The sequence below is a fragment of the Oncorhynchus keta genome, chromosome 9 (genome assembly GCF_023373465.1).
Source record: "Oncorhynchus keta strain PuntledgeMale-10-30-2019 chromosome 9, Oket_V2, whole genome shotgun sequence".
Taxonomy (NCBI): Eukaryota; Metazoa; Chordata; class Actinopteri; order Salmoniformes; family Salmonidae; genus Oncorhynchus; species Oncorhynchus keta.
This window is the reverse complement of record NC_068429.1, coordinates 27,663,509-27,684,756: the sequence shown is the minus strand read 5'-3', so window position 1 is coordinate 27,684,756 and position 21,248 is coordinate 27,663,509. Positions and strand designations below refer to the sequence as shown.

Sequence of the window (21,248 nt, the reverse complement as noted above, 5' to 3'; positions counted from 1 at the left end):
TGATATCATATTTAAAAGTATAGCCTAAAATTCTAGTCCAAAATATATTTAGCAAAACTTGTTGCATAGAACGAAAAAAGAACGTCCAACGTGTATCAAATATTGTTTCATTTTTCACAGTTACGTCCGCCTACTTCTAAATTTTGGGAGTGACATTGTTTTTGACATTGGTTTTTCCACTCCAAATGAAGTTATGTGATTGGTCTATGGGCAGGGATGACGTCAATGAGTGTGGAGGATTTTCTTCGAAAGAATTATGCCATCGGCGGGACAGTCTCTCAAGTGTGAGTGCGTAAAACGGAAGCGTCTTCAGAACGTATCACTTTTATATATACACGGAAACAACTGGATGTTTTACTTAAAATGCTTTATTTAAAAAAATAGTTGTGTTTGAAAGGAAGTTTTAGATTTCTACACGAGGTTGAAGTTTGAATGATAGTCGCTGGAATTCCATGATGATCTTCGATCTGACGTTCATGAAATGTTCGGTAAGAAAATAAACATTGTATTATATAGTGTTCTATGTTGTTGTAACATAGCCTATAACGTTATGTCCTATCACGGCCACTTTATTAATGGGATTCCTTGTAGTTTGAACGATACAAAGTAACTTTTACTCCGGCTGAAATAGTACTGATGGCCCAATGCTATGCAGATTGAGTACCTAAGCTAATTTATGTAACCGTTTACAAACGAAGACTGAAGTTTACCTGAAGTGAGGGGCCACGCTCGAGCGGCCGCACGCTGCAGACCCGAGATACAATAGGCTAGGCTACAGCAATCTCAGCCGTCCGTTCTCTACTCCTTATTCAACTATAACTTTCGGTAGTCTCTCAAGTTGTAGCCCACTGCACTTGAACATCATTGCGTGATTAATGCTGCGTATTATCAGTGGTGTTTGTTTGTTTACTGGGAAACATTGTAACTATTCATGTACAGTATTGAAAGTTTATACTGTAGGCTACTTAACTGTCTGTACGTGTGTTGTATAATTTTGACCCCTTCCCCCATGACAACAGTCACCAATCTGGTGCGGGACATGATCCCACCCTATTAATTCAGCCCCCAGGCATCAGCTCTGACTGTCTGGGACATTGGATCAAACCGTTGGTTGGTTTCTACTCAAACAATTTGAAAGACTGGCTAAATGCTTGTCATGATTTCTTGATATGATTGTGTGGCATTTTTCTATTGAATGTATAGGCTAGTTATTACCTTGATGTCAATGGGGGTACATATACTTGTTAGGTTGTACCTACATTTTAATAACACCTCACTACAGTTTAGCCTACTTGTCCCACCATGTCGATCAATACATGGTTTAGCACCTCCTTACTTGTAGTTGAAGAACAAAATATTTAGAAATGTGGTCTGCAAAATATTCCAGCTTCAATATTACTGAATACAGTACTGTTGAAAAGGAATTTCAACTGTCCTAGATCCCTAGGTCACAGACAGACACACACACAAACACACACACACACACACACACACACACACACACACACACACACACACACACACACACATGCCTATATATTTAATAGAGTCGTAGCTAGTCCTGCCAATGTAAAGTTTATTCCACACAGAAAGGGCCATTCAGTGCTGTGCTGTTGTATTTTCCAGCCATGCAGTGCCAAAACCTGACACTATAAATATGGCATCAGTAAAACCTGAAACACTTAACCTCAGATAAAAGACCCTTTGGGTTTTCCACAAAATATACTGTTGGAGAAATTCATAGAAGTAAATATGTTGGAATTGTTTTTAAATGAGCGACATTTATAAATAAATGACATTTATTTCCACATTGGTGGTATTTTATTTATTGTTGTCAATTGGTTAAATTGATTGATTGGGTAGGGTTAGGCTACATAAAAGGCTTTTCCACCACTAAACAGCAAATACTCCAGTGTTAAATCAACACTGACAGTGTTACAGTTTAACATTGGTCCAGTGTCTATGTGTGTCCACAATTTTGAGCGTTAAATTAAGACATTTGCATATTTCCAAAGAAATACCAACCATACTTTGGAAATACCAACCATTACTGTATTGGTTAGTGACCAGAGTTTGTGAGCGGAGCGGAGCGTGCCCAATTTGACTGCAGCGTGGAGCAAGATTCCCAAAGGCTGGAGCTTCTACCTTCTCGCCCACTCCAATTTCGCTCCAGTAGCGCTCACTTCATGAGCTCACGCCATACCCGCCCCAGCATGCATTTGCAGTCTACTTGTGTGCTGCTGTCGCCCCTTGTTTTAGCTACTGTCACAGATTTAGCTAAATATTTTCATAAAGAAACTGATAAAACGCACAGGTGCTAAATCAAGGTGACTTACAAAGATGAGGAGCAAGAGAGGAAGTGTGGTGATGTCGTGTCCACAACTAAAGAATCATTGTGTAATCTGAAAAGACACGTATCCCAAAAGCATGCTACATGCGCATGCTAAAAGAAAGGAATGACGTGGGTAGATAACTAAGTGTGTCATTGTAGCAAAGTATTTATAGACTAAAAATCAGATCGCTTAAACATTTAGTTCATTTTCGTTCTATTATCTATACAATAGGCCATACATGATTTTGGCCCAATAGGCCTGGCATATTCTCACATTCAAGGGGCTTTCCGTTTTTATTGAGTTATTATGCCTACCTATAGAAAAATAAAAGAAGAACTCTGCATCTCTGCCCGGAGTGGTCAAAATGGTGTTTAGCATCCCCAGTGGCTCTGCAACCTGAAGCCACAGACTGGCCAAACTTGTGTTTCTAAACATTCATTTTAAGAATGAATTTAAAGGCACAAAAGTTCATTTTCATTTAATTCTAATTAAGCCACAACCCACCACCGTGGTCCTTCTGTAGCTCAGTTGGTAGAGCATGGCGCTTGTAACGCCAGGGTAGTGGGTTCGATCCCCGGGACCACCCATACGTAGAATGTATGCACACATGACTGTAAGTCGCTTTGGTTAAAAGCGTCTGCTAAATGGCATATATTACCACTGCGACCTGTATGCTCTCGTTGGCTAGCCCTCGCTTCAAATTTGTTGCCAAACCACTGGCTCCTGGTCATCTATAAGTCTTTGCTAGGTAAAGCCCAGCCTTATCTCAGCTCACTGGTCACTATAGCACACCCACCCGTAGAACGCGCTCCAGCAGGTATATTTCACTGGGCATCCCTAAAGCCGAATCCTCGTTTGGCCGCCTTTCCTTCCAGTTCTCTGCTGCCAATAACTGGAACGAATTGCAAAAATCATTGAAGCTGGAGACTCATATCTCATTCTCTAACTTTAAGCATCAGCTATCAGAGCAGCTTACAGATCATTGCACCTGAACATAGCCCATCTGTAAATACCCCATCCAACTACCTCATACCCATATTGTTTTGTTTTTTTGCTCCTTTGCACCCCAGTATCACTACTTGCACATTCATCTTCTGCACATCTATCACTCCAGTGTTTATTTTCTTAATTGTCATTATTTTGCCACTACGGCCTATTTATTACCTTACCTCCCTAATCTTACTTCATTTTCACACACTGTATATAGACTTTTTTATTGTGTTATTGACTGTACATTTGTTTATTCTATGTGTAACTCTGTGTTGTTGTTTGTGTCACACTGCTTTGCTTTATCTTGGCCAGGTCGCAGTTGTAAATGAGAACTTCTCAACTGGCCTACCCGGTTAAATAAAAGTGAAATAAAAAATAAAATACGTGCAATTTATAGATTATAATGATTTAATACAACAAAATGTTGTTTAAATGCTGAGGGCTTTGTATCCCTACCAGCCTATTTTGTCGCACTCGCAAATGCTTCACAGTGTATTTCATTGTAGACTATAGCCTTGAAATAATTGAAATAATAGAGCCTGAATAATTCATTTTCATTCCTTCTTAGGCTCCATGTCTGGCTCCTGACCTATTTAGAGTGTTTATATGCTGTTTAATATGACATATAGGCTATTCGAAATTATGTCTGCTTCTTACATTCCAATGTTTATTCAAATACTTCTCATTCAAATCCATATTGTTTAGTTCATTGGAAGGTCCAGTTATTCATAAAAATAGATGGGTTTTGGTTAAATTGATTTTAATGAATGGAGCAAATTTGGAGTGGCAGATGTTTGACGCTTGTAAGTGTAAGCTAGCGTTAGCCACCTAGCTAGAATTCGTAACATGCTGTAACGTAGACACAGGGAGTCAGGAAAGAAGTGCTGTGTGAGTTTAATGATAACGAATATAGGATGAATACAAAACAAGAGAAGCGTCTAATAAGGAAACATAAACAATAATACCTGATGAATGATAGAACAGAGTGGTAGATGAATGGTAAGTAGTCAAGGTAGTAATGAAGTCCATGTGTGACTGATGATGGGGTGCAGGTGTGCGTACTGATAGTTGCCAGGTGTACGTAATTATGGGTTGCCAGGACCGGTGGTTAGTAAACCGGTGATGTCGAACACCGGAGCAGGGTAGCGGGAGTAGACAATGCCGGCCAGGACGACGGCCCTGAGGGCGAGGAGCGGGCCGGACAGCGAAGTGGAAATCTCAGATGATGTTGGGATCTAGAATGTCGTCCAACAGAACCCAACAACGCTCCTCTGGACCGTACCCAACAGGTACTGGAGCCAACACTCACGACGTCGGGAGTGGGGAGCTGAAATCTATACATCACCTCATTGACGGGAGGACCTTCAATGGCCCCACAAACCGGGGACTCAGCTTCTTACAGAGCAGGCGGAGTGGGAGGTTCCTGGTGGAGAGCCAGATGGGATAACCAGGATGGAACACAGGAGCCTCACTGTGGTGGTGAGTCTCACGTTGGCATCGTTCCAGATCTCTTCTGCGTGCCTGAACCATTCGTCCACCGGAGGAGCTTTGGTCTGGCTCGGGGTCCACGGAGCGAGGGCTGGCTGATAACCCATAACACTGGAAGGGAGTCAGCCCGGTGGAGGAGTGACGTAAAGAATTCTGCGAGTTCTCTGCCCAGGGAAGGAATGGGGCCCACTCCTCCTGCCGGTCCTGGCAGTGACTCCTCGGGAACCTCCCCAGCTCCTGGTTCATCCTCTCCACCTTCTCCTTAGACTGAGGCCGGTACCCGGCTAGCTGGTTAACTGCCTTGTTCAGGGGCAGAACGACAGATTTTTACCTTGTCAGCTCAGGGATTAAATCTTGCAACCTTACGGTTAATTGGTCTAACGCTCTAACCACCTGCCTCACGAGGAGCCTGCCTGTTACGTGAATGCAGTAAGAAGCCAAGGTAAATTTCTAGCTAGCATTAAACATATCTTATAAAAAACAGTACATCATAATCACTAGTTATAACTACACATGGTTGATGATATTACTAGTTTATCTAGCGTGTCCTGCGTTGCATATAATCGATGCGGTGCACATTCGCGAAAAAGGACTGTCGTTGCTCCAACGTGTACCTAACCTTAAACATCAATGCCCTTCTTAAAATCAATACACAGAAGTATATATTTTTAATACATATATGCATATTTAGCTAAAATAAATCCAGGTTAGCAATATTAACCAGGTGAAATTGTGTCACTTCTCTTGCGTTCATTGCACACAGAGTCAGGGTATATGCAACAGTTTGGGCCGCCTGGCTCAGTGCGAACTTTTACGTAATTATGACATAACATTGAAGGTTGTGCAATGTAACAGCAATATTTAGACTTAGGGATGCCATCCGTTAGATAAAATACGTAAAGGTTCTGTATTTCACTGAAATAATAAATGTTTTGTTTTTGAGATGATAGTTTCCGGATTCGACCATATTAATGACCTAAGGCTCGTATTTCTATGTTATAATTAAGTCTATGATTTGATAGAGCAGTCTGACTGAGAGATGGTTGGCACCAGCTCGCTCGTAAGCATTCATTCAAACATGTGCATTTTGCCAGCAGCTCTTTGCAATGCTTCAAGCATTGCACTGTTTATGACTTCAAGCCTATCAACTCCCAAGATTAGGCTGGTGTAACCGATGTGAAATGGCTAGCTAGTTAGCGGGGTGCGCGCTAATAGCATTTCAAATGTCACTTGCTCTAAGACTTGTGGTAGTTGTTCCCCTTGCTCTGCATGGATAACGCTGCTTCGAGGGTGGCTGTTGTCGATGTGTTCCTGGTTCGAGCCCAGGTAGCGGCGAGGAGAGGGATGGAAGCTATACTGTTACACTGGCAATACTAAAGTGCCTATAAGAACATCCAATAGTCAAAGGTATATGAAATACAAATCGTATTGAGAGAAATAGTCCTATAATTCCTATAATAACTACAACCTAAAACTTCTTACCTGGAAATGTTAAAAGAAACCACCAGCTTTCATATGTTCTCATGTTCTGAGCAAGGAACTTAAATGTTAGCTTTCTTACATGGCACATATTGCACTTTTACTTTCTTCTCCAACACTTTGTTTTTGCATTATTTAAACCCAATTGAACATGTTTCATTATTTATTTGAGGCTAAATTGATTTTATTGATGTATTATATTAAGTTAAAATAAGTGTTCCGCAGTAACCACTGCTTTTAACCAGGGCAAGGTGACCGGAAACATGACCGAATACAAACAGTGTAGCTATTCCTTCTGCAAGGCAATCAAACAAGCTAAGCGTCAGTATAGAGACAAAGTAGAGTCGCAATTCAATGGCTCAGACACAAGAGGTATGTGGCAGGGTCTACAGTCAATCACGGATTACAAAAAGAAATCCAGCCCCGTCACGGACCAGGATGTCTCGCTCCCAGGCAGACTAAATAACTTTTTTGCCCGCTTTGAGGACAATACAGTGCCACTGACACTGCCCGCAACCAAAACATGCGGACTCTCCTTCACTGCAGCCGATGTGAGTAAAACATTTAAACGTGTTAACCCTCGCAAGGCTGTTGGCCCAGACGGCATCCCCAGCCGCGTCCTCAGAGAATGCGCAGACCAGCTGGCTGGTGTGTTTACGGACATATTCAATCAATCCTTCTCCCAGTCTGCTGTTCCCACATGCTTCAAGAGGGCCACCATTGTTTCTGTTCCCAATAAAGCTAAGGTAACTGAGCTAAACGACTACCACCCCGCCCCGTAGCACTCATTTCAGTCATCATGAAGTGCTTTGAGATACTAGTCAAAGACCAATATCACCTCCACCCTACCTGACACCCTAGACCCACTCCAAAATGTTTACCGCCCAAATAGGTCCACAGACGATGCAATCTCTACCACACCTAACCCATCTGGACAATGCTGTTCATCGACTACAGCTCAGCATTTAACACCATAGTACCCTCCAAACTCGTCATCAAGCTCGAGACCCTGGGTCTCGACCCCGCCCTGTGCAACTGGGTACTGGACTTCCTGGCGGGCCGCCCCCAGGGGGTGAGGGTAGGTAACAACATCTCTACCCCGCTGATCCTCAACACTGGGGCCCCACAAGTGTGCGTTCCGAACCCTCTCCTGTACTCCCTGTTCACCCACGACTGCGTGGCCATGCACACCTCCAACTCAATCATCAAGTTTGCGGACGACACTACAGTGGTAGGCTTGATTACCAACAACGACGAGACGGCCTACAGGGAGGAGGTGAGGGACCTTGGAGTGTGGTGTCAGGAAAATAACATCACACTCAACGTCAACAAAACTAAGGAGATGATTGTGGACTTCAGGAAACAGCAGAGGGAGCACCCCCCTATCCACATCGATGGTACAGTAGTGGAGAGGGTAGTAAGTTTTAAGTTCCTCGGCGTACACATCACAGACAAACTGAATTGGTCCACCCACACAGACAGCATTGTGAAGAAGGCGCAGCAGCGCCTCTTCAACCTCAAGAGGCTGAAGAAATTTGGCTTGTCACCAAAAGCACTCACAAACTTCTACAGATGCACAATCGAGAGCATCCTGTCGGGCTGTATCACCGCCTGGTACGGAAACTGCTCCACCCGCAACCGTAAGGCTCTCCAGAGGGTAGTGAGGTCTGCACAACGCATCACCTGGGGCAAACTACCTGCCCTCCAGGACACCTACACCACCCGATGTCACAAGAAGGCCATAAAGATCATCAAGGACAACAACCACCCGAGCCACTGCCTGTTCACCCCGCTATCATCCAGAAGGCGAGGTCAGTACAGGTGCATCAAAGCAGGGACCGAGAAACTAAAAAACAGCTTCTATCTCAAGGCCATCAGACTGTTAAACAGCCACCACTAACATTGAGTGGCTGCTGCCAACACACTGACTCAACTCCATCCACTTTAATAATGGGAATAGATGTAAATTGATGTAAATATATCACTAGCCACTTAAACAATGCTACTTAATATAATGTTTACATACCCTACATTATTCATCTCATATGTATATACTGTACTCTATATCATCTACTGCATCTTTATGTAATACATGTATCACTAGCCACTTTAAACTATGCCACTTTGTTTACATACCCTACATTGCTCATCTCATAAGTATATACTGTACTCAATACCATCTACTGCATCTTGCCTATGCCGTTCTGTACCATCACTCATTCATATATCTTCATGTACATACAATATTCTTTATCCCTTTACACTTGTGTGTATAAGGTAGTACTTTTGGAATTGTTAGGTTAAATTACTCGTTGGTTATTACTGCATTGTCGGAACTAGAAGCACTAGCATTTCGCTACACTCACATTAACATCTGCTAACCATGTGTATGTGACAAATAAATTTGATTTGTATTGTTGTAATTGTCATTATAAATCGTCCGATTAATCGTTATAGCCTTTTTTTGTTCTTCCAATAATCGGTGTTGAAAAATCATAATCGGTCGACCTCTAGTGGAAATATTTATATATAACACATGGAAATTATGTTGTTGACTGCACTGGGCCTTCAACACTTACAGATGTAATTTAACATCTGAATCAACACTAGAAATGTTACACTGGGCCTCCAAAGTGGTGCAGCGGTCTAAGGAACTGCATTGCATCACTACAGACCTGGGTTCGATCCCAGGCCATGACCGGGAGTCCCATAGGGTGGCACACAATTGGCCCAGCGCCGTCCAGGTTAGGGGAGGGTTTGGCCGGGGGGGTCTTTACTTGGCTCATCGTGCTCTAGCAACTCCTTGTGGTGGGCTGGGCACTTGCAGACTAACTTCGATCGTCAGTTGAACAGTGTTTTCTTTGACACATTGGTGCAGCTGGCTTCTCTGTTAAGTGGGCAGGTGTTAAGAAACGCGGTTTGGATCATGTTTTGGAGGACGCATGACTCGACCTTCGCCTCTCCCAATCCTGTTGGGGAGTTGCAGTGATGAGACAAGATTGCAATTGGATATCACGAAATTGGGGAGAAAAAGGGCGTAAAAAATAAAGAAATGTTACACTGAAAATCAACACTAGGTAACACTGGACAATTTGCTGTGTACAATCTAGCACTAGAGGTTGTTTTGGACAGAGTAACCTAATCATCGCATCCAAGTTTGAAGTCATGCATTTTTCCGCTACTTAGACCAAATTGCTTCTCTCTCTGGGGTGGCAATGTCATTGTTTATCTCTTCTGTAAACAACAGAAACTTCTGAAGTCTTCTCGCCAGTCAATGCTTGTTGCTAGGGGACTGCGAGCAGACTTTCAACCCCCCTGATCGAGCGGACACTCAACCCCCCCAATGGTCCTCCCTCGCCTCCATTGCAAATGACTGCAGTGTACTTGCCTGTCTCTTCAGTATTATTATATTATATTAGTAAACTTCCTGTGTAGAAAATACACAGATTTACAGATTATTAGGGGCATCAATCCAGTCATGCCCAGCCCGCACTCATTTACACCAAATGTTATCTGTGGTTTGGTTTACTTTACTACTGGGTGTGGGTTCACACAGGAAATCAATCTCTATCTCTATCGGCAAGAAGGAAAAGACAACCATCAGGGAGGACTACTGCTTCTATATTGGTAGAAGTACAGTGAGGGAAAAAAGTAGTTGATCCCCTGCTGATTTTGTACGTTTTCCCACTGACAAAGACATGATCAGTCTGTAATTTTAATGGTAGGTTTATTTGAACAGTGAGAGACAGAATAATAACAAAAAAATCCAGAAAAACGCATGTCAAAAATGTTATAAATTGATTTGCATTTTAATGAGGGAAATAAGTATTTGACCCCTCTGTATAACATGACATAGTACTTTGTGGCAAAACCCTTGTTGGCAATCACAGAGGTCAGACATTTTTTGTAGTTGGCCACCAGGTTTGCACACATCTCAGGAGGGATGTTGTCCCCCTCCTCTTTGCAGATCTTCTCCAAGTCATTAAGGTTTCGAGGCTGACGTTTGGCAACTCGAATTTTCAGCTCCCTCCACAGATTTTCTATGGGATTAAGGTCTGGAGACTGGCTAGGCCACTCCAGGACCTTAATGTGCTTCTTCTTGAGCCACTCCTTTGTTTCCTTGGCCGTGTGTTTTAGGTCATTGTCATGCTGGAATACCCATCCACGACCCATTTTCAATGCCCTGGCTGAGGGAAGGAGGTCCTCACCCAAGATTTGATGGTACATGGCCCCGTCCATCATCCCTTTGATGCGGTGAAGTTGTCCTGTCCCCTTAGCAGAAAAACACCCCCAAAGCATAATGTTTCCACCTCCATGTTTGACGGTGGGGATGGTGTGCTTGGGGTCATAGGCAGTATTCCTCCTCCAAGCACAGCGAGTTGACATGATGCCAAGGAGCTCCATTTTGGTCTCATCTGACCACAACAATTTCACCCAGTTGTCCTCTGAATCATTCAGATGTTTATTGGCAAACTTCAGAAGGACATGCGCCCGCAGTGGGACCTTGCGAGGGCTGCAGGATTTCAGTCCTTCACAGCGTAGTGTTACCAATTGTTTTCTTGGTGCCTATGGTCCCAGCTGCCTTGAGATCATTGACAAGATCCTCCCGTGCAGTTCTTTGTTGATTGCTCACCGATCTCATATTCATTGCAACTCTCCGAGGTGAGATCTTGCATGGAGCCCCAGGCCGAGGGAGATTGACAGTTATTTTGTGTTTCTTTTATTTGCAAATAAACAATATTGTCCCTGACATCCTTGGAGAACTCTTTGGTCTTGGCCATGGTGGAGAGTTTGGAATCTGAATGATTGATTGCTTCTGTGGACAGGTGTCTTTTATACAGGTAACAAACTGAGATTAGGAGCACTCCCTTTAAGAGTGTGCTCCTAATCTCAGCTCGTTACCTGTATAAAAGACACCTGGGAGCCAGAAAGGGGGTCAAATGCTTATTTCCCTCATTAAAATGCAAATCAATTTATAACATTTTTGACATGCGTTTTTCTGGATTTTTTTTGTTGTTATTCTGTCTCTCACTGTTCAAATAAACCTACCATTAAAGTGATAGACTGATCATTTCTTTGTCAGTGGGCAAACGTACACAATCAGCAGGGGATCAAATACTGTTTTCCCTCACTGTACAAGTTCAACAGTGTGGCTAAAGATAGGATCCACTATTGGTCACCAAAGCTACTTCATGCTATGTATGGTTCACAATTAAAAGTCACATAGCAAACATATATGTCTAAAACTATAGAACTTTAGAATATATCTCCTATATGATACTGTCTTTTATAATACTGTCTCAAAGATACAAACCATGGAACGGTGAAAGGAAAGAGTACCAGGCTGGCACCACTTACATTCCATTGCAAGCACTGGCGTTGATAGAGTAGAGAAGTCACATGCAGACTACAGCCTACAGTATGATGCAACCCCAGTGCAAGCCTTTTAATCAGAGGGCAGGTTGTCAGTGTGGTGGTTAGACTCACTCACAGGTCTGACTGATCGGTTCTCATTTAGAGTTCATATCAAACCTCAGAACGTAAAAGGAAGGATGTGGTGGGAAGGTGTGATCGTGTTAACATTTTTCACTCTATCATTTTTATCACCAAGGAAAAGAACAAACAGAGTGGCGGTTTTTAATATGTATGTCATTGAATAGACATTCAATGTACATCTTTGAATCACACCTGTTACTGTAATCTCCTCAGAGAAAAGGGTTGATAAGGACTAGTGAAGGTGACGTGTTCCTCTATTAACTACTCATTCATTCCAGACATGCATTTACATTTACATTTAAGTCATTTAGCAGACGCTCTTATCCAGAGCGACTTACAAATTGGTGCATGCACCTTATGACATCCAGTGGAACAGCCACTTTACAATAGTGCATCTAAATCTTTTAAGGGGGGGGTCAAATTTTTTCTGCAGTCAAATATCTGAACCACTTACAGTGCATGACCAAAACTTGTTTACGTGTTTAAAATGTAATATGACGTCATGTGTTGACCAAGTTAATCTGCAAATACACCTGTTCAACACCTTATGTATAACTCAGTTTTCTGTAGCCACTGTAGACAGACAGACAGAGAGACAGACAGAGTGCAAGAGTTTCACCTGACATAACTGGCATTTATGACACCCACTTAACCTGAGGAACATGCCAAGACATGTTTGATATAGTTGAAGTTGCTCTAACATTCTCAAATTGGTGCCTTCACTATTATTAACTGTTATTGATGTTAGATTGATGTGTAGCACATTGGTGTTCATTATGATTGTTTGGATACATCAATTGACTTTATCCGAGACCTAGACCTATCTGTTTGATGCAGTTGTTATCCAGCAATTCTGTCAGGATTACCTGTTACTCATGGAACACAGATAGTGAACCTTGTACTTTATTTCATGGTACATGAGGTACTAGTTATTTACTAAGAAATGACTTACTAAAATTGAAACTAGATAATAATAACATTAACTACATCCTTGTTTCTTTGAGATTCATTAACCTCCTATAGCTCAGTGATTTACTGTGTAAAGAATGCATTTCATTGACTACCAGTTCAACTAAAGTACATTCATGAAAACTCAGACAGTTTGATGTCTGAATTATCACCAGTCTGAACACAGACACCAGGAACACTACCTAGGATGGCATGTCCTATCATTGACAGTTGCAACACTTCTGTTTGAAATTTGAGTTCGAACTGCCTCAAAGGTGTCTCACAACCCTGCCAAGTCCTCTATCTATTTTTTACCTCTCAGATCTTATACCAAATAACGCAAAAATGTTCCGAGGACGTTAAATGCGCCCCAACCTTTGTCCATAGGGTGGGATAGTGTTTACAAAACATAAATCACACGTTGAGATGGTCACTTAGGCCCTGTAGACCTATTGGACCAGACACACAGTCTGAATCTTTATGGATAAGACTATAAACTATCCAGTGGCTTCAAAGAGCTTTTTATTTGGAGACACCCTGTTATGGCACTAATGTGATTGTCTTTGGAACAAGGTAATGGACTCTCTTTAGAGATTTGTGAGTGAGTCACTCTTCTCTTTCTCTCCTTCTTCCCTTCTCTCTATCTCACTCCACACTCCAACAGCCTACCAATAGCTGTGTCATTCCTTTCTAACTTGGTCAAATTCAATACATGGGTTGAAATGAACTTAACTCCGCGCTAAAAATACAAAATGTTAAACTCAAGCTAATAGGTGGCATTAAGTTGGCTATCTACAGTGTTACCGTGAAGTTAGTTTCACAGAAGGTAAAACTAGGGCTGGGCGATACGGCCTAAAAATGATATCTCTATTTTTTTGTTCACAATATATACAGTACCAGTCAAAAGTTTGGACACACCTACTCATTCAAGGGTTTTTCTAATTTTGTACTATTTTCTACATTGGAGAATAATTGTGAAGACATCAACTATTAAATAACACACATGGAATCATGTAGTAACCAAACAAGTGTTTAACAAAACTAACTATATTTTGTATTTTAGATTTTTCAAAGTAGCCAACCTTGCCTTGATGTTGAAATCAAGTGGCCTACCTTAATTCTCAGAATGAGAAGGAGTTGCCAATTCCTTTTTATAATTGTGTTTTATGCTTATTGCACATTTATAAAACACAGACTAGACAGCAAGTATAACAGTATTTGGCTAGTGGTACATTATACCCCAATGCCGTGCAAACTGAGCATTAATTTTCCAGAATCAATGTTCATTGATACTCTCATTTTAGTAGTGTATGCTCTGCACTAAATTTGACTAGTTGAGATGTAAAAGGGTCTCGTCAGAAAAGTTAACCTCCTCTTACAGTAAAATAATTTCTCGATGTGTTTCGGTGTTCATAGGACCGATTTCTGTTGGACCAAACCTCAAATGCAAATAGCGAGTTGAAACCGCTTGTCAGAGAGGAAGATATGATATTTAAACTTTGTTGGCATAAGAGGCAGGGGACGGGCTTGGTGTGTGTATGTAAACCATAGAGGAAGATGCGAAAGAAGAGGTTTCACGCTCGCTAAAATCTGTCCAAAATAAGTCCATTGCGTTTCTATGGGCTTATTTAGGACCTATGGATTTATTTTTTCCCGCCTTTGGTACAACGACTCCCATTGTTAGGCCAGAGATGGGTATCTTGTCATTATACAGTTGAAGTCGGAAGTTTACATACATCTTAGCCAACTATATTTAAACTCCGTTTTTCACCATTCCTGACATTTAATCCTAGTAAAAGGTCCCTGTCGTTTAGGTCAGTTAGGATAACCACTTTATTTTAAGAATGTGAAATGTCAGAATAATAGTAGAGTTTGATTTATGTCAGCTTTTATTTCTTTCATCACATTCCCAGTGGGTCAGAAATGTACATACACTCAATTAGTAGTTGGTAGCATTCCCTTGTTTAACTTGGGTCAAACGTTTCGGGTAGCCTTCCACAAGCTTCCCACAATAAGTTGGGTGAATTTTGGCCCATTCCTCCTGACAGAGCTGGTGTAACTGGGTCAGGTTTGAAGGCCTCCTTGCTCGCACACGCTTTTTCAGTTCTGCCCACACATTTTCTATGGGTTTGAGGTCAGGGCTTTGTGATGGCCACTCGAATACCTTGACTTTGTTGTCCTTAAGCCATTTTGCCACAACTTTGGAAGTGTGCTTGGGATCATTGTCCATTTGGAAGACCCATTTGCAACCAAGCTTTAACTTCCTGACTGATGTCTTGAGATGTTGCTTCAATATATCCACATAATTTCCCTCCCTCATGATGGCATCTATTTTGTGAAATGCACCAGTCCCTCCTGCAGCAAAGCATCCCCACAAAATGATGCTGCCACCCCCGTGCTTCACGGGTGGGATGGTGTTCCTCGGCTTGCAAGCCTCCCCCTTTTTCCTCCAAACGTACCGATGGTCATTATGGCCAAACAGTTCTATTTTTGTTTCATCAGACCAGAGGACATTTCTCCAAAAAGTACGATCTTTGTCCCCATGTGCAGTTGCAAACCGTAGTCTGGCTTTTTTATAGCAATTTTGGAGCAGTGGCTTCTTCCTTGCTGAGCGGCCTTTCAGATTATGTCAATATAGGACTCGTTTTACTGTGGATATAGATACTTTTGTACCTGTTTCCTCCAGCATCTTCACAAGGCCCTTTGCTGTTGTTCTGGGATTGATTTGCAGTTTTCGCACCAAAGTACGTTCATCTCTAGGAGACAGACCGCGTCTCCTTCCTGAGCAGTATGACGGCTGCGTGGTCCCATGGTGTGTATACTTGCGTATTATTGTTTGTACAGATGAACATGGTACCTTCAGGCGTTTGGAAATTGCTCCCAAGGATGAACCAGACTTGTGGAGTTCCACAATTGTCCCATGATGTCAAGCAGAGGCACTGAGTTTGAAGGTAGGCCTTGAAATACATCCACAGGTATACCTCCAATCGACTCAAATGATGTCAATTAGCCAATCAGAAGCTTCTAAAGCCATGACATCATTTTCTGGAATTTTCCAAGCTGTTTAAAGGCACAGTCAACTTAGTGTATGTAAACTTCTGACCCACTGGAATTGTGATACAGTGAATTATAAGTGAAATAATCTGTCTGTAAACAGTTGTTGGAAAAATTACTTGTGTCATGCACAAAGTAGATGTCCTTTCTGACTTGCCAAATCTGTAGTTTGTTTACAAGAAATTTGTGGAGTGGTTAAAAACAAGTTTTAATGATTCCAACCTAAGTGTATGTAAACTTCCCACTTCAACTGTATACAGATTTCTGGTGTGAATGTGGAGGTGCACACAGCACAGAGGATCGAAGGAGACTAGACCAAAAATACAATATGAGAACAAACAGACATAAACGCTCATAAAAACGACAAATTACAAAACCTAGATTCTTACGATACAGGCATTTGGAAAATCGTGCAAATACATTCAACATATCACCCAGCCCTAGGTCAAACTCCTACTCAACAAAAGGGTGATTTTGAAAGGACCTTTTCAGGTCAATGTTTTTGTGTAAAGCTACGCAACAATAAACCTCACAGAATTCCCCCTTGCCCCCAACTCCCACCACACACATGCATGCACATACTGGTACGCACACTGGATGTGTTCAAACATAAAGAGTAGTTAACTAAAGCACACTTGTTTGACTCTTTACCACAGCTCTTAGATATTTCAGCCCACTTATTTCTCACACTTCATCAAGGCACTAAGTCAGATGTATTGTGGTCACTCAGGGCCTCATTGTCAGTTGTGTTAGCAACCACAACTGTTTGACTTTGAGCAGAAAATTCACAAAGGTTGTTGTCTACCTCTTGTACGAAGGTAAAAGTCAACTAACCTAACCTATCACACACTGTAACCCAGTGTCACACACATACGTACAGTACACACGCTGTGCAATGGCTCAGTAATCAGTGAACCCTACTCCGATGAGGAAACCGAGTGTGTGTGTCTTGGAGCTGTGGCTTCCTTGAGTTAAAAATAACTGCCAGAGCGGATACGACCTAGTGGCACTTGGCCCGGGCCAGGCTTGGACTAGGAGGACTAGGACTAGCCATTGAGAGAGAGAGAGAGTGCAGTGTTGAGCTGAACCCGGCATGAAGCCTCGGCATTGTCTGGGCCTTCCTGTACACCCTGGAAGGAGGGGGATGCACCGTTTCACATGCTCCCTACTGATACGCTGTGTCCGTGTGTCTGTATGCGCGTCTGATGGTGGATACTGTATGTGTGGCATTGAAGTTTGGTGTCATCGGGTCGTGTATGTGTTTACATAATGTGTGTGTTTGTGCGACTGTGCATGCTTATGTGTTTTGTGGTTATTGGTGTTTTTGAGGGGCTTTATATACTACACTGTATTTGTTTGTGCAGTATATAACATAAAGCCACACACTCTCACCCCCAACATATATCTTAATGTTATGTGTTAGTGTCTGATAAAGAATGCAGTTGTGGTGGGTGAGTGACTTGTTGTTAATGGTACAAGCTGTGATGTACCATACCACAGACCCCTACCACAGAAGAGGTACACATACTGTATACAGTATGTCACGCTGGTTTATTACTGAAAGACATATAACTAGAGCATGTCTTCTCCTCCCAGCTTCAAAAGATAAGCTGGATTTATCTCTCAAGTAGAAGAAGAGTTTACTTTCAGCATCTTGTTCAGGGTTATCTATGTGGGTTTGAATGGTCAAGTATCTAACTTGGGCTTACTCAAGAGTAATGTGAGTCAATTTAACACACTTTCATTTAGGAATTTCCAGATGTAAAGAGGGAGAGAAAGTAAACTAAAAGAGTGGTGTGTCATCAAAACATCAAAGGATGCATTTCAAAATGATACACTACCACGAGGAATGTTGCTAGTATATGGGTGCACACTATCAGTTAGACATGTAATGATATACAGTATTGTACATTTGGCTACAGGGCAGTGTTTTTACTAATGCTATTGAAGGTTCCCTATTATTTACATGGTTATACCGGTAGGAAAGAAAAGAGTGCAGGAGTCTGAACAGACTAAGAACTAGATACGTTGTGGTTTGTATCTTGAATAACAGTCAAACTGAAAACAAGTACCTTGTTTTTTGTTGTTGCCTTTCAGTTTTGGACTTTCAGTAAATCAAGATGCAAACCACAATGTGTCGTGTTCTGAGTCAGGTACTTTGGAATCTCTTAGGGGTGAGTAAGATGAGTAATACTTGAATGTCTCCTCGAGTGAAGACCTCGACCTGTAATATACAGTGTCTTCAGAATGTATTCACATCCCGTGACTTAATCTGCATTTTGTTGTGTTACAGCCTGAATTTTAAATGGATTAAATTGAGATTTTTTGTCAATGATCTACACACAGCAATACCCCGTTATGTCAAATTGGAATTATGTTTTTTTTTAAATGTGTACAAATTAATTAAAAATGAAAAGCTGAAATGTCTTGAGTCAATAAGTATTCAACCCCTTTGTTATGGCAAGCGTAAATACCCTGAACAAAAATAGAAACGCTATATGCAACAATTTTAAAGATTTGACTGAGTCAGTCAATTGAAATAAATAAATGAAGCCCTAATCTAAGCCCTTAACCTGACTGGGAATAAAGATATGAATCTGTTGGTCACAGATACATAAAAAAGAAGTAGGGGTGTGGATCAGAAAACCAGTCAGTATCTGGTGTGACCACCATTTGTCTCATGCAGCGCAACTCCTTTACATAGAGTTGATCAGGCTGTTGATTGTGGCCTTTGTAATGTCCCACTCCTCTTCGATGGCTGTGTGAAGTTGCTGGATAGTGTCGGGAACTGGAACACGTCGATCCAGAGCATCCCAAACATGCTCAATGGGTGACATGTCTGGTGAGTATGCAGGCCATTTGAAGAACTGGGACATTTTCACCTCCCAGAATTTTCTAATCAAATCTAATTCTATTGGTCGCATGCACATTTAGCAGATGTTGTTCCATAGAGAAGGTCTTGATCTACTTCAAATAAGGGCTGTGTTTCGTGCAGACTTAAACCACCTCGCCGTTTTGATACCTGTGTAAATCTCACTAGGATAAGGTACCGTTTGTCAAAATATTTTCATGAATCCACTCTATTAAAAAAAAGATCTTCGCTTATATTTAGCCAATATTGATCAGAATTACCTGTCCTATGGATATCTACAGTTATAAAATTGGCAAGGTGGTGTAAGCCTACACGAAACGCAGACCTTATTTTAAGTGAATCTAAAAATATCCTATGGAATAAATGAATGTAGGAAACGCTTTTCAGATTTTGCTAGAAGGTGTCATGGGAATTATGACTCGCACTTTGGTAGTCAACTCTTACCATGTCCATTATTAAAATAGGATTTCCTGCATATAGAAATGACAGTTTTTGTTTTCAACATTCATCACAGGTAACTTAAACTCAAACAGTTGAGAGTATTTGTCTCCTAAACAGACTCTTCAGTATCATTGTCACTTCAGAGCTGTGTGTGTATTTTACAGATGGCAGAGAAAAGCAGAGCACCAGTGTGGGACTATTACATGGAATTGGCACCAGGGAAAGCAAGGTGTCTTATTTGTGATAAAGATGTAAGCATGGGGTCAGCAACGGCTAAATCAAAAAATACCACCAACCTGTGGAATCACCTTAAGAACACCAATCCAAAAGCCCATATGTATTATATTAAGTTAAAAGTGTTCATTGTTCATTCAGTATTGTTGCAATAGTCATTATTACAAAAATGTGTGTATATATACAGTATATACACATTTTTTAAAATCGTCCGATTAATCGGTATCGGCTTTTTTTGTCCTCCAATAATCGGTATCGGTATCGGCGTTGAAAAATCATAATTGGTCGACCTCTACTCTGCACTCACTGTGTTTCTATCTCAGCCTACCTTCTTCGCAGTACTTTCCTTCACTAATCTGAACCTCCATATCAGGGTCTGTTTCCTTCATCCGCCTGGTCAGTTCATCTGAACGGATGGGTGTACAGTATCCCCACTAACACGTATTTCCCTCCCAGATAATGGATGAGTGACTAATGGGAAAGGCATGATCGGGATACAGATGAGGGTCAGGGTCCCACTCCCCAGGGGTGTAATGAGGTACAGCCTGCTGCTCCTTATCAGATATGGCTCTGATTGAAATCATCTGTTTTATATCAAATGAAGTACATTCTGACTTGACCCCGCTGCTGTGTGTGTGTGTGTGTGTGTGTGTGTGTGTGTGTGTGTGTGTGTGTGTGTGTGTGTGTGTGTGTGTGTGTGTGTGTGTGTGTGTGTGTGTGTGTGTGTGTGTGTGTGTGTGTGTGTGTGTGTGTGTGTGTTCCCCCCCCCCCACTTTCCTGAGATAATGAGGCTCACTGTAGGACCCACAGGAGGGGAATAAAACCCTCTAAATGCCACATTGATAACCTGCTCGGCTGAAAGGGGGTCCTGTCATTCAGTAATAAATACAACTTCAGTGTACACAGTGGCATATGTCGAGTGTTCCAGGGCAATTTGGAAGTACCCCTGGCAATGACAGGAATTGGATGAGAGTAACTGCCGTTGGACTGGGAGACAGTGAGGCTCACAAAGGCTGCAGTCCATTCATTCTCGCTCTCTCTTTCTTTCGCTCTCTGTCTCTTTTTCTCGCTCTCTATCTTTCTCTGTCTCTCTCTTTGCCTCACTCTCTCTGCCATGTGCAGGCCAGGATGTCTGCTGTACTGTACTACACATGAGTATTTAGTATTGGTGGGCTGCCAGAGACCAGGGATTGTGGCTTTAGGACTTGGAGGGATCTTTTTCAGCACTGAGGTTAAGGTGGCCACTCCGGTCCTCTTCCTTATGAAACTCTACCACACTGTGGCTGGTCTAAGAGTGTGTGTGTGTGTGTGTGTGTGTGTGTGTGTGTGTGTGTGTGTGTGTGTGTGTGTGTGTGTGTGTGTGTGTGTGTGTGTGTGTGTGTGTGTGTGTGTGTGTGTGTGTGTGTGCGCGCTTTTACTATCCTTGTGGGGACCAGAAGTGCTCTCAAGGATAGTAAAACAAGGTAAATTCGGACAAGTGGGGACATTTCAGCGGTCCCCACAAAGAAAAAGGCTATTTTAGGCTTAGGGTATAGAGTTTTAGGGTTAGGGAAAATAGAATTTTGAATAGGAATTAATTGTTTGGTCCCCACAAGAATAGTTAACCAAGTGTGTGTGTGTGTGTGTGTGTGTGTGTCTGTGTGTCTATTCATGCGTGTGTGTTGCATGCATGTACTGCCCAGTTTTTACATAATCAGGTCAATACAATTTTTAAATGATTTTTTTGAAATTTTTCAATACATTTTTATATTTGTAGCTACTTTTTAAGTAAATACCTGCAGTCAACTTGTGCAATACATTAGGAGATAAAGCTGATTGCGATCTTCAATTAACCTGTCACATTATTGTACATTATGAAGCTTACCATCGTTCCCTAGAACAGTTGAGCCAGTCACGTGTTTGTTTGTAAATAA

General features: G+C 41.8%; 1 protein-coding gene across 1 annotated transcript in view; it reads left to right on the top strand.

The window, feature by feature from the left end:
• Positions 1-243: 243 nt before the first annotated feature.
• Positions 244-21,248, top strand: part of tnfrsfa (tumor necrosis factor receptor superfamily, member a) — a 37,829-nt gene continuing 16,824 nt past the window's right edge. Inside the window, exon 1 of the mRNA XM_035775837.2 lies at positions 244-488. Within this exon, the coding sequence (XP_035631730.1) occupies positions 453-488 (36 nt within the window). The 5' untranslated portion in view covers positions 244-452. The remainder of the gene's footprint in view (positions 489-21,248) is intronic.